This window comes from Archocentrus centrarchus, chromosome 16, assembly GCF_007364275.1.
Source record: "Archocentrus centrarchus isolate MPI-CPG fArcCen1 chromosome 16, fArcCen1, whole genome shotgun sequence".
Lineage (NCBI taxonomy): Eukaryota > Metazoa > Chordata > Actinopteri > Cichliformes > Cichlidae > Archocentrus > Archocentrus centrarchus.
The window spans coordinates 7,979,478-7,995,415 of NC_044361.1; the positions used below are offsets into that span (position 1 = coordinate 7,979,478).

A 15,938-nucleotide genomic window follows, 5' to 3' on the forward strand; every position below is an offset into this window, starting at 1 on the left:
CTCATCTCTGTTCTTGTCCTGTTGGACCTCAGTGCAGCTTTTGATACCATAACATTTTATTACAGAGATTAGCACATACTATAGGTATTAAAGGTACTGCGCTGTAGTGGTTTGAATCATATTTATCTAATAGACTCCAATTTGTTCATGTAAATGGGGAGTCTTCTTCACACACAAAGGTTAATTATGGAGTTCCACAGGCTTCTGTGCTAGAACCAATTTTATTTACATTATACATGGTTTTATATATATATATATATATATATATATATGAACAGTGTCTCACACAGAATCAGGACACAAGGTTGTCTGACTGCTCGCTCTCTTCAGCCTGCTCCTGTGTTTCTGTGGTGCTGCCCTCTGACCCTTCCATTTTCCTTCTTCTCCTCCTCATCCCCAGCAGCAGCAGGATGGCAGCGAGCATCAGGCCGACTGGAGCTGAGATTACATAAACTCTGTGAGAGCGTGATGACTCCGCCCTCCAGCTCACCTCTAGCCGGTTGTCCAGGCTCAGGTGAGACGCCTCACAGGTGTAGCTATGCTTCCTCTGTAGCTCCTCATCACTGACCATCAGTATCTTCCTCACCTGGTACAGGCCATTACCATTGGGCAGCACCGAGCCACCAGTCAGCTCGCCTTCATCCACAGGCCGGCCGTCACGCAGCAAACTCAGATTAATGTGACGAGGGTAGAAGTCTGTGGCCAGGCAGGTGACCTGAGCACCACCCACCACTTGCTTCGTAATAAAGCGGACTCGAGGCTTCACCCGTCGCTTCACAAGGTGCTTCTCGCGGTCCAGGAGGTGTTGGAGCGTCCGCACACAGAGTGGGAGGTAGATGTTGGAGTAGAGCATCTGGACATACGTCTTTTTCACAGCATCCCATTGGATCTCCCAGCCTTCAGCCCCAGCATACGTGAAGTGCGTCATGTTGTAGAGCAGGCTGTCTGCGTCCTGCCCATTGGAGCCATCTCTGAACATGATGAGCACCGGCTCGCCGTCCTCCAGTACCTCGCAACCCGTCATCCTCTGCTGGATGTGAATGGCCTCAGCAGTCAGGTTAAAGCGATGTTTCACCAGATTCAGCCTCTTCCTCATGCTGGAGAAAATTTCTCGTAGCACATACACGGCCTCCCGGCCCAGGTTAAGCTCTGCCCCATGCTCACCTGCCCCGCTGACCCTCATCAACCGGTCGGCCTTTGAATCAAAGTATGCCACCTGGATGTCGTCCAACATCAAGACAACAGTGAACTCTGGGAAGTGGGTGGAGCCAGGGATGTAGGAAGCGAGCACCCAGAGGGAGTGTCGTCCTGAAACTGATGGAGCAACAACACAGTGAGATCTACAAAAAGATGAAGCTGCAACTGAAATGCACACACTCAGCTTTAATTCGATACAATACTTTTGTTAGACCCCCTATCTGTTTAGAAATGATAGCCATTTTATGCACAGCCCCATTTTCAGAGGATCAAAAGTAGTTAGACTGATAAACAGTTTCATGGTGAAGTGAGGCCTGTTCCCAAATTATCTCATGACAAGTTATACGAGGTCCAAAGAGATGTCACTGTGAGTGAAGAAGGCCATCATCAGGCTGAAAACCCAAAATAAACCAGAGACAGAAAGTCTAGGTGAGATCAAATCATCCTAAAAAGCAGGACTGCACTGAGCAGCACCTGAAAATCCACAGGAGATAATGAAAGTGCCTGATGGCAGAATTCTTTCCATGCTGAACAAATAGCATCACAACACTGATCCAAGTCAGGACCACCGGAGGAGCTGCAATTTAAGGATTCTTTGCTCAGTTGTCTGTTGTGCGTGGACAGCACTGGTCCATCCCTGAGTTTGGAGCCTCTGAAGCCTGAATGACTCTGAGCTCAGAGGCTTAGCAAAGAAAAACATTCCTGTGAACATGCTTGGGTGCAGGTGATGGGCTCAAAATGAGGGAAAAAGCAGCTAATGTCCAAAGAAGACCCTTAAAGACCTCCAGAAAGCTGGACAACTGTTGCTCAAGAGCACTTAAAAAAAAAAAAAGGAAAAAGAAAGAAGCACTCACACAAGAAGCACAGAAGGACAGCGCCCTCTCTGGGCAGCAAACATGGTTGTATTTTGTGTTAATTTTGTCTTTTTTTTTCTTTTTAATTGAACTTAAAGAATTTTATCATGCAGTAAAAACAGAGTGCAGGCTTTTATTTGCCCTGTTGAATCCCATTTTAATGTGCTTCACATTATTTTATGTATAATTATTTTTTTATTATATATATATACACATCTATGTGTCATTAATTACATTGTTTAGTAAAATTAATGTTAAATGTTTAGTAATAAATATCAAGTGAAAAAGGTTTTTGATCACAAGATTATTCTGGTTTAAAATAAAAACTTACTCAGGAACCCTGTACATTTGCAAATGTATTTAATGGTTATTACCTGTTAATGTAATGCACATAAAGTCATAATAAAATAGAGATCTAACGCATTTTTGGGGTGAGGTCAGAGGCCAAATGTGACGTATATGGATACAGCTATTTAGGATCCCCAAATACCCGCATCATTCCCTCTATGGCGGTAAGAAACAGCGTTAAATAGCTCTCTGTAGCATTGCTGCCAGGGTCCCGGGTTTGAGTTTTGGACCTTTGCATGTTTACTTTGGTCGGTTCGTTGTCGGCAGTATTTTCAGCTGCTTTTCCTGCTGTTTATGTTTATGTGCTCAGGGTTTCTTCATTTTTGTTTCACCTGCTTAGCAGTCTCGTTTCTGTTTGTAGTGATTGTTGTGATTGGTTGTCCCTGCGCTTCCCGTTAAGTCTCCATCTCTGTGTAAGGTGTTATTTGGGTAGTTACTTCCTGGTTTACTTTTGTAGTGTCCGGCTCTTCTCCAGGATTGATATTGTGGGCCGTCCGGTTCTGGGTCGACCCGCTGACACCGATTCAGGTGATTTTCAGTGAAAATGTGTCTCACCTTTATCCATCAGTGCCCCCGACGATCGATCACTGATCAGCGTGATGTAAACAGTGATTTTACAGTAAATGTAATTCTCTGTGGGCTGTACAGAGGTCAAACTACAAAACATGCGTCACTGTCCAAAGACTTCTGACACCTGTATACAGTCAACAATCAGACAGGTGAAGCTGCCGTTTGCAGCAGGATTTCCGTACCTGAATTCATCGTGTGGTAGAAGAGCAGAGACAGGAACATCAGCTGGAAGACAAACATCCCGATGAAGCTGCTGATCAGCCCTGATCACCGTGTTTGTTCCGTCTGTGTCTCTCTGAGCACCTCTGCTTTCACTTTCTCCACTCCATAAAAAAATATAATAAAAATGACTCCTGGGCCCTATTCAGCAATCACTGATGGGATCGCTCTCCGTCTGTAGCCCCTTAACTGGCAAGGGCCCGGTGACGGGCCGTTTGTAGTCCCTTTTATATGGCAGGCTAGACCCTCCCATTTTTATTGACACGTCATTCGGCCAATCATGTAACTGGCTGCACCAAATCACCTGACAAAGCTACGTGACGCCCTCTGAGTATTATTGGCTCTGGGAAACCCATTTCTTAACATGATTGGCCGAATGAGGTGTCAGTCCAAATGGGCGGGTCTAGCCTGCCATATAAATGCACTTCATTCGGCCCGCGGACCAGACGCAGCCGATTAATAGGCTATGAAATGGGTTGTTCAGAGCCAATAATAACCAGAGGGTGTTATGTAGTTGTTTCAGGTGATTTTATTTGCTGCCAGTTAAGGGGTTAAATGACCGATTAGAAAAGCATTGTTGCGAATTAAAGTCTAACTGAATTCGCTTCTTTGATCGCTCTGACAGCGACTTAATGAATGAGGAAGTTAAATCCAGTGTCAGGTGGTTCCGGTGCAGCAGGAGCGGTGGAGTCAGTGAGACATCTGACAGCAAGCAGGTTAAATCTGTTACCATCGTAACTGACTCAGAGTTGAAGTTAACTCTGGATCAGAAAACTCAGAGTTTCATCTTGTAGTGTAAAATATGTTTCAGCTCTAAAAACAGGTCATGATGCAGGTCATCATCATGCTGGGAACTAAAACTCCCCATAGTTAACAGAATCCACAGTGTGGGTGCAAAGGAGCTTTTATTATTTTGCTAAAAAGTGCTTATTGTAAAACAGCTCACAGCCTTTCAAAGTTAACTGAAACATCAACAGAACTTAAAGAAACACTCACTATGATCGGCATGTCGAAAACAACGCGTCATGTTGAAGCGTCATCAAGTTTCATGTAATACCAGTTTACACCACAAGATGACACAGTGGATCAGTATTACCTATTGAACGGTGCTGTTTCATTTTGGCAATGAAAACAAAAGTGAGTCAATAGTGCAGCGGTTTGGAGGTGGCATAGAAATTTGCCAAATTAAGAATATGGAGCTGGAGCGACACTGCAGCACTGTGTGTCACAGGCCACTCAGGCCAAAGCAAAGTGATGGACTCAAGTCTCTGGAACTTGAAAAAGTGCAGACACAACAGATACAGCTTTTCACTGCAAGATTACACTGGGGAAACTGGGGCTGACCACAGGGAGGGGGGTCCATCAGGGGAGAAGAGCAGGGAAAGTTGAGAGCTGACAGGATGTTGAAAGTCTCTTGCTTACTTGTTGGGGTAAGTGAGCCCTTTGTGGGGGAAGCTGTTGGTTTGTTTGCTTGCAGAGGAGTGGCTTCCAGGAGGGCGGGCAGGTAAGCAGGTGATGGGAGGCAGTGTTCTGGTAAGAGTTTGTAGGTGAGGAGAACCAACACTACAGGAGAAGGTAATTCAGTCTTTTTGGGGGGGATGCTGGAAACAGGGAGACAGGGGAGCACAGAGGAGCGAAAGGTTCATAAGACTGATATAACCCGAATTTACAACTGGTCCTTAAATACCAGTGAACGATGGAGGCTGATGAGGAACAGGTGACCCTGGCCATGGAGTGAGAACCAAATCACCTTGATGAGTGGAGGAAAGCACTAGTGCAACCTGAATTCAGAGGATGAGCAAAATTCAAGCAGCACACCAGCACAGACTGTGACACTGAGATACATGCACTGGAAAAAAAAAAAAAAACAAGTAAAGAAGGTAAACACAGTGTTTTTTACACCGATGGTATTTTTTATGCTGTCAGATGAAGTCACCTACATGACTCACACTCATGTAGTGTGATGGGTGGGCTTCAGTTTACAGAGCAGATCATCTACGACTAGGAAGGTCGGTGGTTTGATTCCTGGCTGCTCCAGTCTTCATGCCAAATAATCCACAGGCAAGAGACTGAACCTCGAGTTGCTCTTGATGTATGAGACATGTTGTATAAAGTGCTCTGACTGGTCATGTAGAGTAGAAAAATAGCTTTGGGTTTACCAGAGGAGCCTTGCTCTCTCTGCAGTGTAAATTACATGGAAGCTGTGGCTGCTGCAAAGAGGAGAGGAGAGCGGGACCAGGTGAAACTCATGAGGGCAGGAAAACACAAAGACAAAAACTAATAGAGACCCACAGGGAGAGATATTTCCAAAATATAACAGGAAGTAGCTTAAAAAAGAGGCTCATTAGTGTGATTGGTTGCTTGGTGCTACAGGTACAGCATCTGGACTCAGATATTACCTGAGCTGACTGCAGCACCGGCTGAACTTTGCCCTGCTTTCTTTCTGCAGGCTCTAAAAGTGGAAGCAGTGATGGAAACATTACTCTGTGAACAGCTGACCCTCAGCCAAACACTCTGCCATCCAATCAGAGCAAAGGCAGGCAGAGAACGGAGGAGGAATGAAGTCAGCTGTAACATGATGAAGATAGTCTGACCTCAGATCAGGTTTCACTCAAATGCAGGTTTTAATGTAAGAATTGAAGATCAATCAGTTATTAATCAGCAGCCTGAATAGTTGCCAGATAGAGGCAACTTCAGAGAGGCTGAGTCCATACGATGAGCTGGGGAGGGAGTAAACAACCGATTACATTACACACACACACACACACACACACACACACACACACACACACACACACACACACACACACACACACACACACACACACACACACACACACACACACTCTGCAGTGAGTCTAACCCTTCAGAGCTGTTTCTAAACAGGTCCAAACTTCTTCACCTGTTTCTTCTGCATTAAATCACCTCACAAACTGTTTCTGGAGATGTCTTCATGCTAATAAAACGTCACTTTCATCAGTTTGTAAAGTCAGTCGAAGTCAAAATGTCCCTCACTTAAAATGTTCTCGTCCAACACGTCCCGATCTTTCCAGGAAAAACTCAAGTTAAAAATAAAGATGCACCTGTGCAGCTCGGAAATACATGGCCCCCGTTTCTGTTCATCCAACTGACCTCTCACCCACTTTAACTCTCACACGCACACGTTTTCTCACGTTTTCCTGCACCTCCAGTCTGATATCAGTAGTTTACAGAGGAGGAGGAGGAAAGTGAGGATGATGAGGAAGAGTAGGAGGAAGAAGACATCCTGTTTCTGGATGTCAGCAGGAAGGACCTGTAAAGAAGCCATGATGACTTCTTTAAATGACAGAAAGGAAGTGGAAACCTGTTAAAACTGAATTTATTCTTCCTCTCAGGCTGCGGCCTGGTTTACGACAGGCGAACACTTCCAGAAAGTATCTTACACTAAAAAATGTTTTTTTTAAATTAATCCGACATCCCTGGTCTCTGCATTTTATTGTGGCGGGGGTACTGCACTGCACTCAGCTGTTGAGGCTTTGTTTCTTCAGAGTAAAAGTAAAGTGAAACTTTAATATCTACAATATTATATTACTATAAAAAAGCAAAAATTATAAATGTTAGGATTCTTTATGATCAGTTTATTTTTTGGTGTTTGGAAACAAACTGGAAACACACAAAAGGCGTAAAGATTTTCAAATAATTTATTATGAGAATAAAAAAAAAAAAAAAAACAGCCTCTTATTTACAAAATATTACACATAGGCAACTCCTGTTACTACAGTAAATAAATCAACAATATAAAAAGAAAACACACACAACAACCATTTTCTCTGTGTTCACCTGTACAGCAAAGCACAGGAAACAGCTGAGTCACCGGCAGAAAACAGTCACTAACAGGAAACTCTGAATCACTGACAGGAAACTGCTGAGTCACCACTGACTCTGCGCTCAGCAGATGGGGAATGACTTCCGGGTCTGAGGATGAATCCATGGTGATGGAGATCTGAGGCTCCGCCCTCTGCCTGCATCCTGGCAGAGATGGGACGTTGGACCGATTAAAGTGGATGCCGTCCTCAGATGACGGGAAAAACCTGAGAGTTCTCAGAGTTTTGATCCACCTGACAAAGAAACAGAAAGATGATTGGATGGGATCATCAGGACAGTGTTAGCTAATGTCAGAGAGCTGAGCATGGAATGACCCTCTGGTAATCTCAGCCAATTTCGGCCTCAGTTTAACATCAAAAGGACTAAACCAAACCAAAACTGAACCAAAACCGGCCCTCGTGGGATGGGCTCTCACCTCGCTGTAGACAGGGGGAGGGCAGAAGTATAGTTCAGGCTCTCTCATGATGAGCCCGCCCTCTTCATCGTCATCGTCAGCGCCGTCGTAGTCGTGGAGCAGCGGCGTGCGGGGGCCATCCACCTTGAGGTCGCGGTGGATGTTGCTGTAGCTGGGCGGGGCCGAGGGGAAGGAGGCCCAGCTGCTGCTGGATCCAGCCTGGCTGCACATGCTGCTCGTCCTGCTGCCCACGCCACTGAACGGGATCGTCCCGATGACCAGCGGCAGCTCCAGGGTCAGCTTCTCGCTGCCGGGGATGTGCAGGTAGATCTGAGGGGGGGAGGGGAGCTACAAGTTAATCTTGCTTCTGCAACATCATCTCATTTTAGTCAATGTTATCTTTTAAAAATCTTTTGCTTCTGCTTTATTGACATCATCAGTGACTCACCATGACAGTGTAGTCCACCTTGATGATGTCACAGCCGAGCAGTGTGGGCTTCAGTTTGGGGACCCTGATGGTCTTGCCCTGCCACATATCACACATCCCAGAAATGATGTGGTTTCCTCGCACTGCCGACAACTTCTGACGCAACACCTGCACACAGGAAAACAGCAGAGCTCGCACTTCCTGTCACACGTACCTGATGTCTGAAAGGGAAAAACATGCAAGGGCGTCACCTTGGTGCGTCCGTCCACAACGTACGAGTGTTTGGCGATGATAGCGGCCTTCGGCACCACAATGCGGGAACACGTGTTCTCAAACTTGGCGTTGATAGAGATGTCTTCACCCTCACAGAAGCCCTTCCTGTCAATCTGAGCGCTGATTGACACCTGACCGTCAGGGATGAACATACAGGTGACTTTTTTCTGAACAGAGGCGGCAGCTGGGGCCTGAAGAAGAGGAGGAGGGGGAGTTAGTGTTTTCACAGGGGAAGTCTCATAGGTGAGCTTCTCTGCATGACTCACAGTTCAGAAAAATCTTTCTTTATCTGCTACTAAGCCCCTCAGTTTAAGCTCCTCCCCCTTTAAGATTATTGTGGCTACCCAGCAGATGGGTGGGGCTTCTACCCCTCTCTATGACATCACAGAGATCTGTTATTATCTAAACACAAAACACAGAGGTCTGTGACATGAAATGAGGAAACACAGAGAAACTTGACCAGGTCTGTGACACATTAGCGCCTGTGTGGATTAATCAGGAGCTACTTCCTGTCTGTAGTTTGATTGCCAGGTATTTCGTACCAGCAGGTCAGCTTGGTTCACATCCAGTGGCTCCTCCACCTCGAACTCCTTCTCACACTGCAGTGCATGCTGGGAGGGCCGGCGCAGCTCAGCCTGCACGTAGTATCGCACTGAGCCAAACTTCCCTCTGAAAGACGACACCAGACGTCTGAAAGCAGAGCAGAGGAGCTGTAGTTAGCAAAGCCATCAACATGCCATCAGAAACCAGCCACAGGATCGGATGCTCACCCGGGCGGGGGCAGCTCGAAGCCGAACTGGAAGCTGAAGGTTTTACCAGGAGGAAGCAGGAAGCAGCCGTCAGAGTCTGAAACACAGGAAACACGTAATAAGCAAATGAAGCATCAACTTGCTGGAAATATCTCTGACAGCAGCATGGCTGCTGAAGGAGCCACTTTCTGTTTCTGTACTTGTGGCTTAAATCCACCAACCATTGACCTCCACAGTTGCAGTTCCTCTGCAGTCCAGCAGGGGCGCCACAGGAAGTCAGTCTCCATAGACTCCCACATAAAATTTTCCAGCAGAAATAAACATTTACAGCCTGAAACAGAAACTGCTCTGGTCTCTGTAGATAATTTCCCCCTTCATAAAACCTGAATATGGGGAGGATGCATTTCTTACTTACCTGTTCAAATAATGTTTGCATTATTAGGGGCGTGGCCTCTCCTTCTATTTCAGTAAGAATTTCAAAATAAAAGTAGCTGAACTCTCCATGAACAGCTTCCTGTGTGCAATGAATCAGGATGTTCAGAGAAAAATCACAGAATCTCTGAGAGTCTGTCTCTGGTTTATGATTCAATTTATTTAGAAATTTAAACTCCTCTGAGGGAGATAAATGGATCCTCTGAGTCCCTCAGTGACATGAATCTGAGAAAACCAGCTGCTCATCAAGCTAAAAAATAACATTTAATTTGAATCTGATGCTTTTCTCTGATATTAAATGGAATATTTTAGCTTTCAGATGGGTAAGAAATGATGCAGTCTGAGGATTTTTATATTTCCAATTAGACTGATTAATGAGCAATTAAAGTTAAAGCTTTATTTGTATCTTCTTCTGTGATACTTAACATTAACTGATTAATTTATCATTGATAAAATGAACTGATTTTACTGCTTTTAATATTTCTGCTTTATTTTGTGGAGCTGAATTACAGCTATCACATAATTATATTCATATTTCAGTTTATAGTTTTTCTTTTTTCTTTCATCCTGTATTCAGGTTTACTGATTTACATATACGAGTCAATGAGTCTGAATCAATCGATAAAAGATGGATTCATTGATTTGTTATATTTATCACTGAAGCTATAACCTGACTGCTCCTCTCTCCCTGATCTTGGAGCTTCACCTGGGCTCAGCGCCTCCTCCAGCCGCACCTGCTCCTCATACTTCAGGTACTCCACCTCCGGGCTCCTCCCGCGCTTCTTACTGCCGCAGGACTCGACACGCGCGCGGCCGGCGGCGGTGATCCGCAGGCCGGACAGTCTGCAGGGCTGCGCCGCCTCCAGCTGCACGGAGCCCGACAGCTTGTCCCCGCTGCTGTAGAAGGCGCGGCTGGGCTCGGAGAACACGATGCGGAACACCCGTAGCTTGGTGGACGTGGACAGAACCATGACTGCGGCGGAACGGGGCGGAACGGGCCGGAAGTCCGGGTGGTGGTGTGGGGGGGGTCACAGTATCACAGATCAACAATCAAATATCCGGTTAATGCTTAAAACGTTGCACAGAGAAAATAATAATACGCAAATGACTATTTAATGAAATGAAACCCAGCAAAAGACAAATGGGAGAAGGTATAACTGAGCTGTTTGTGGGTGCTGTCCGTGATTCTCTCTGTAAACAACCACTGTGCATTTTATACTGGGGGATCCCGGGCCCCTTGGAGCTGCACGTGTGAACGGCGTGAACTCGCCAAGCCTCTGCAGTAGAGAGCTCTGTGATTGGCCAGCCTGGGCTGCCAACCCAATCACAGCGCAGGGTGGACGCGTGGACAGCTCGTGAAGCGGATTGTGGGCGGGGCGTGAAGCTGGCGGGCCATAAATGAGAGCGCCTCTGAAGCGCGGAGTCATCAGAGCGAGAATAGAAACGGATTTACTGTAAACACGCAGAGTGGCAGAAAACAGCAAAAACCCCCTCACAGTAAAAACATCTAGTGCTCATCCCAAAGAGGAAAATATCAGAGCTGACACAGCAGGAGCCTGGAAATCACAACACTTCCTGTCCCCTCACTGCAAACTGGATTTTTGTGAACATCCCCAAAAAAAAAAAAAAAAACTGCTTAAGAAGCTATCACAGGAAGTAGCAAAAAAGCTGCAAATCCAGTATGTGTAATTCAGGCAGACTCACAACCATCCAACAACCGTCCAACCTGAAACCCTGAACAAATGCTGCGTCTGGGCTCGGTTTTACTGCCCGGGCCAGAATGACAGAGTTTGCATGATGTGGAGAAACTCGGAGCTACCTTCAACATTTCTGTTTGAATCATTTGTCCTGTCACGTGTTGTTCAGCCTGTCCATGTGAGCAGCAGCTCCCATGTGGAAAAGCTTGTTTCCATACTTCTTTCTACTCCAGCCGAGTACAATAAAGAATGAATCTCTTCCCAGTTTAATGGCACATACATTTTCAGTCCAGGTCAACACAGGACAGAAACCAGCTTATGGGAGAGATCTAGAGTTTAATAATGACTAAAGACTGAATGTGGAGGGGTGCATAACACACAGGCTGAATAAAGGAGAAAGGTTCAGCACCATAATCACACTTTCTACTCACACTGTTTCAATGTGTTGGATATTCAAGTTGTGAAGAAACATTTTGGTAAACGTTTCAGAAACAGCCTGACTGAGCTGAAATGAGTTTTGGGTTAAACCTGACCTAAAGTCTGAAGAAAAGAGGAAATTGTTTTCAGTCTGATGAATGTCATCACGTATACATAGAAACTTTTGCTTACAATGATGAAAAATACTTTATTTAAAACATACTGGGGAAAGTCTTTTGTTACAGCAGTTGAAAAAACATGAATAGGATTATTATCTGGCAGATGCAACAGATATAAACCCCTTTCTGCTAACAGTCATCATAGGAAGTGTTAACTCTGCCCAATAAAAGTGATCAGCTGGAAGTATTGGTGAAAAAAGTGTACCATGAGTGCAGTTTCATGTGTTTTACTGAAATATGGTCGAACCAAAACATCTCAGGCTCTGATGTGAATCTACCTGGTTTCACTCTCATATGGTCAGACAGAGATGCTAACGCTAGTGGCAAGAAAAAAGGTGGGCGTGTGGCTGTATTTGTGAACCAAAGATGGTGTAATCATGCACATATCACTGTCAAGTGATATGTGCATGATTACACCATGATTAGGAGAAAATATAATATTGAGTTGTTGGCAGCTGGTATATGACCATCTATTGAACCAAAAGAATTCAGTCATATAACAATACTTGTGTACATTCCAGCCGAGGCAACAGCCGAACTTCCATGTGAAGTTCTCTGTGAAACTGTTGCTAGGATACAGACTAAACATCCAGAGGCTCTCCTCATCATTTCAGGAGACTTCAGTCATGTTGCTCTTTCTTCCCACCTGACTGGATTCACACAATGAGAAAAAATGCACACTAAAGATGGCAGAAGCCTCCTGAACAACTCTGATCACCCGCTTTATAACGTGTTTATGGAACAAAAAACATCAGTGCTGGAAGACTCCTCTCTCCGCTGTAAAACAACTGTTTTGATAACAAAATCCTTGCTTGTATATTATAGACTGTACAGGTCGTTATTACCATTTTATATTTCTCTGTAAGGTAGCACAATAAGAATAGCATAACTTAAATGTTCTGAATTCAAACCACTTTCTAATTCCCACTAAAACAGATACATTTTTAAATATATTCAGAAATGTGTCAACTAATCACTTGAGTTAGCATTCACTAGTCAGCTAAGAAAATTTCTGCTACTATTCTGATAATCTAAATATGACTGTCACCTGACCAAAGGACCAGCTGAATTTTTGTGCCGAGAGTAACCCAGCTTTACAGCTTTACTCTTCACTGCAACACGTCACTCCTTGTTGAGCGTATAATGTAATTTATTGATCCGTCTCCTCGACAGTTTCAGTCAGATAATTGACTTCTAATCATTCATGTCTTAGAGGGATTCCCTACCAGGACAGCTGAGCGAGAATGGCCTATCATACTACACCATTCCCATTTAAGAACTGAATATTAAATAGCTTATAAATGTATTGAATGGACTGATTTTTTTTTCACATTATTGGTGCTACTAATCACCAATAAATAATTCATATTTTTAAAATCACAGTAAAGACGCCAATAGAAAAGTGAAGACACGGCTTCTGTGATGCATCCAACTTCACTTTTTGCCATCAACTTTTACTGGTTACAGTATAGAAATTTATTTTGTGAAGCCAATGAGCAGTTTTTACAGTGTTGCTCAAAATGTTTTGCTATATAGAGTCTCATCTCTGCTTTTTTGTGGATGATGTGGTCCTGTTGGCTTTATCATGTGGTAGCCTCCAGCTCGCAGTGGAATGGTTCACAGCCGAGTGTGAAGTCGCTGGTATGAGAACTAGCATCTCTAAGTCTGAAGCCATGGTCCTCAGCTGGAAAAGGGTGTAGTTCCCACTCCAGCTCAGGGATGAGTTGCTGCCCCAAATGGAGGAGTTTAAGTATCTTGGGGTCTTGTTCACAAGGGATGGGAGAAGGGAGCAGGAGATTGACAGATGAATTGGAGCTGCATCTGCAGTGATGCAAGCACTGCGCCTCTCCGTCGTGGCAAAGAGAGAGCTGAGCATGAAAGCAAGGCTGTCAATTTACCGTTCAATCTACGTCCCTACCCTCACCTATGGTCATGAGCTTCAGATAGTGACCGAAAGAATGGAATTGCAAATACAAGCAGAGGAAATGAGCCTCCTCCAAAGGGTGGCTAGCCTTTGCCTTAGCAATAGGGTGAGGAGTGCAGCCATTTGGGAGGGGCTCAGGGTAGAGCCGCTGTTCCTCCATATTGAAAGAAGCAAGTTGAGGTGGTTCGGGCCTCTGACTAGGATGCCTCCTCTTGGGTGAGGTGTTCTGAGCGCGTTCTACTAGGAGGAGGCCCCGGGGCAGACCCAGTACTTACATGGATGGATGGATGGATGAGAGAAGAGGAACAGACATGCCGACAAAGGACAAAGGGAGACTGGTGGGTGATTTGGCTAAGTGGAGACAGCTGGAGAAGATGAGGCACAGGTGAACAAGAGAAGAGAGACACAAAAAGCAATACTCAAGGCAACATACAAGGAACACAACTCCCAAAGCAAAACAAGAAAAAAGGTAACTGAACGCAGATATAATGAACTTAATGCAGGAGACTTGACACATGAGGTAAGTAAGTAAAATTTATTCATATAACACTTATCACAGATAAAAATCACAAAGTGCTTCACAACAAAAGACAAAAAATAAAAGTACAACAACAGAAAACAATAGAAAACAGCATAACAAGTTAATTAAAAACTTGTCCTTATAAAAATATCTTCAGCTGCTTTTTAAAAGAGTCAATGGAGTCTGTACAGCGTAAAGACAGTGGAAGAGAATTCCATAACCTGAAAAGCCCAATACCCACGAGTGTTGAAACGAGCGTGAGGGTACAACAGTAACCTTTGACCTGATGATCTAAGAGTTCGGGACGAAGAATATGGTTTCAACAGGTCAGAGATATACTGGGGGGCTTGGCCATGTAAGGCCCTAAAAGTTAAAACTAAAATTTTAAAATGAAATCTAAATTTTACTGGCAACCAATGAAGAGAAGCCAAAACTGGAGTGATATGAGATCTTCATTTGGTGCCAGTTACAAGTCTTGCCGCAGCATTGTGCACAGTTTGAAGATGATCCAAAGCGGGAGGGAGGAACACTGAGTGCGAAACTAAACTTAAGCAACCAGGAACTAAGGACAAGATTTAATATACTCAAGAGTAACACACACACACACACACACACATATATATATATATATATATATATATATATATATATATATATATATATATATATATATATATATATATATATATATATATATATATAAATAAACAAAGAAGCAAAACAAGGTGTCAAAGTCCAAAAGAAAAAAAAAACCATCAAAAATGCCCGATAACTGACCCAGGACCAGACATATTGTATATTTTATTTTTCACATGTTAGTTATTTTATTCTGTATATGTATTATTTATTGTGATTTCACAATACATTGTGGGACAGTATTTCAATTTTGTTGTACTATTGCAATGTAGAAATTAAATTAAATTAAATTAAAGCAGTGGCTTATGGTCATACCACCCTGGGCATGCCAAATGTTGTCTGATCTTGGAAGCTAAGCAGGGTCAGGCCCGGTTCCTTTAACAGAAAGACACTGCTCCTGATGTGTGGAAAAGGAGCATTGAATAAATAAGGCAGTGGCAAATCAACATGATTGCACATTTAGCACAGGCGTGTTGAATGACTTTAGTAACTTCTAAAAGTCATACATGTCTTGTTCTGACAGTTTAGGTTAATGGTCTGAGCAGCAATACTTTCCAACAATACTTTAGGAGAGCAAATAATTCTGATTTGTTAGGCTAATGAACCAACATTTTTTGAGGAATGTTTCCTGTGCCTTATGTACTCAGTGCTGCAAATAATTAAGGCAGTTCTTAAGGCATTCTGGGGTCAAAACTTGTACTAGCATTGTGTATCCAATGAAGTTGCCCATGAGTGCGTCATAAAACCCAGAAAACAATCTTGAATTCTTTACTCTGGAGTCAAGTCTTTGTGGGTATGTGGTTTAAACTAACAAGGATCACTTCACATTGTTGCAGTGTGTCATGCTGAATGCTGTGGCTATAGGGCAATCATTTTTGAAGAATGTTGCTGTTAACTTCACTAGAAATTTGGACAGTCTGTAACTAGGAGTACTAAAGCAATTCTGTGAGATTGTTTTGCACCAACAACCTAATAATGCACAATAAAACTAGTTTTATCATTTAATTTGTCACCACCTGTGGGTCTTTAGGGTCAAAGGTCACTGTAACTGTCTTTTATGTTCTGGTTATAACCTATAAACAGAGCTGCACGCAGAGATTGTACAGAGATTATGCATAGATGCAGTAATAGAAATGATCTTGTTGCTTGCATTTCCTTTTTCATACTCAAGATGGGAGTGTTGCTTTATGTTTGTCTTCTCATTCCACACCAGTGCAATGTTTGCTTCCCAGCAGATC

At 43.8% G+C, this 15,938-nt stretch overlaps 2 protein-coding genes across 2 annotated transcripts; both read right to left on the reverse strand.

Moving 5' to 3' along the window:
- Nucleotides 1-292: 292 nt before the first annotated feature.
- LOC115794409 (hereditary hemochromatosis protein homolog) lies at nucleotides 293-3,286 on the reverse strand. The gene is made up of 2 exons (XM_030749910.1): nucleotides 3,152-3,286; nucleotides 293-1,314 (listed from the first exon to the last, which is right to left on the reverse strand). Exons 1-2 carry the CDS (start codon nucleotides 3,207-3,209, stop codon nucleotides 293-295), a joined length of 1,080 nt encoding a protein of 359 aa, XP_030605770.1. The 5' UTR covers nucleotides 3,210-3,286.
- A 3,617-nt stretch (nucleotides 3,287-6,903) lies between these two features.
- Nucleotides 6,904-10,696, reverse strand: LOC115794713 (thioredoxin-interacting protein-like). The gene is made up of 7 exons (XM_030750352.1): nucleotides 10,034-10,696; nucleotides 8,917-8,992; nucleotides 8,689-8,836; nucleotides 8,125-8,337; nucleotides 7,895-8,041; nucleotides 7,468-7,776; nucleotides 6,904-7,285 (listed from the first exon to the last, which is right to left on the reverse strand). The coding sequence occupies exons 1-7, from the start codon at nucleotides 10,296-10,298 to the stop codon at nucleotides 7,241-7,243; spliced, it is 1,203 nt and encodes a 400-aa protein (XP_030606212.1). The 5' UTR covers nucleotides 10,299-10,696; the 3' UTR covers nucleotides 6,904-7,240.
- Nucleotides 10,697-15,938: the final 5,242 nt, after the last annotated feature.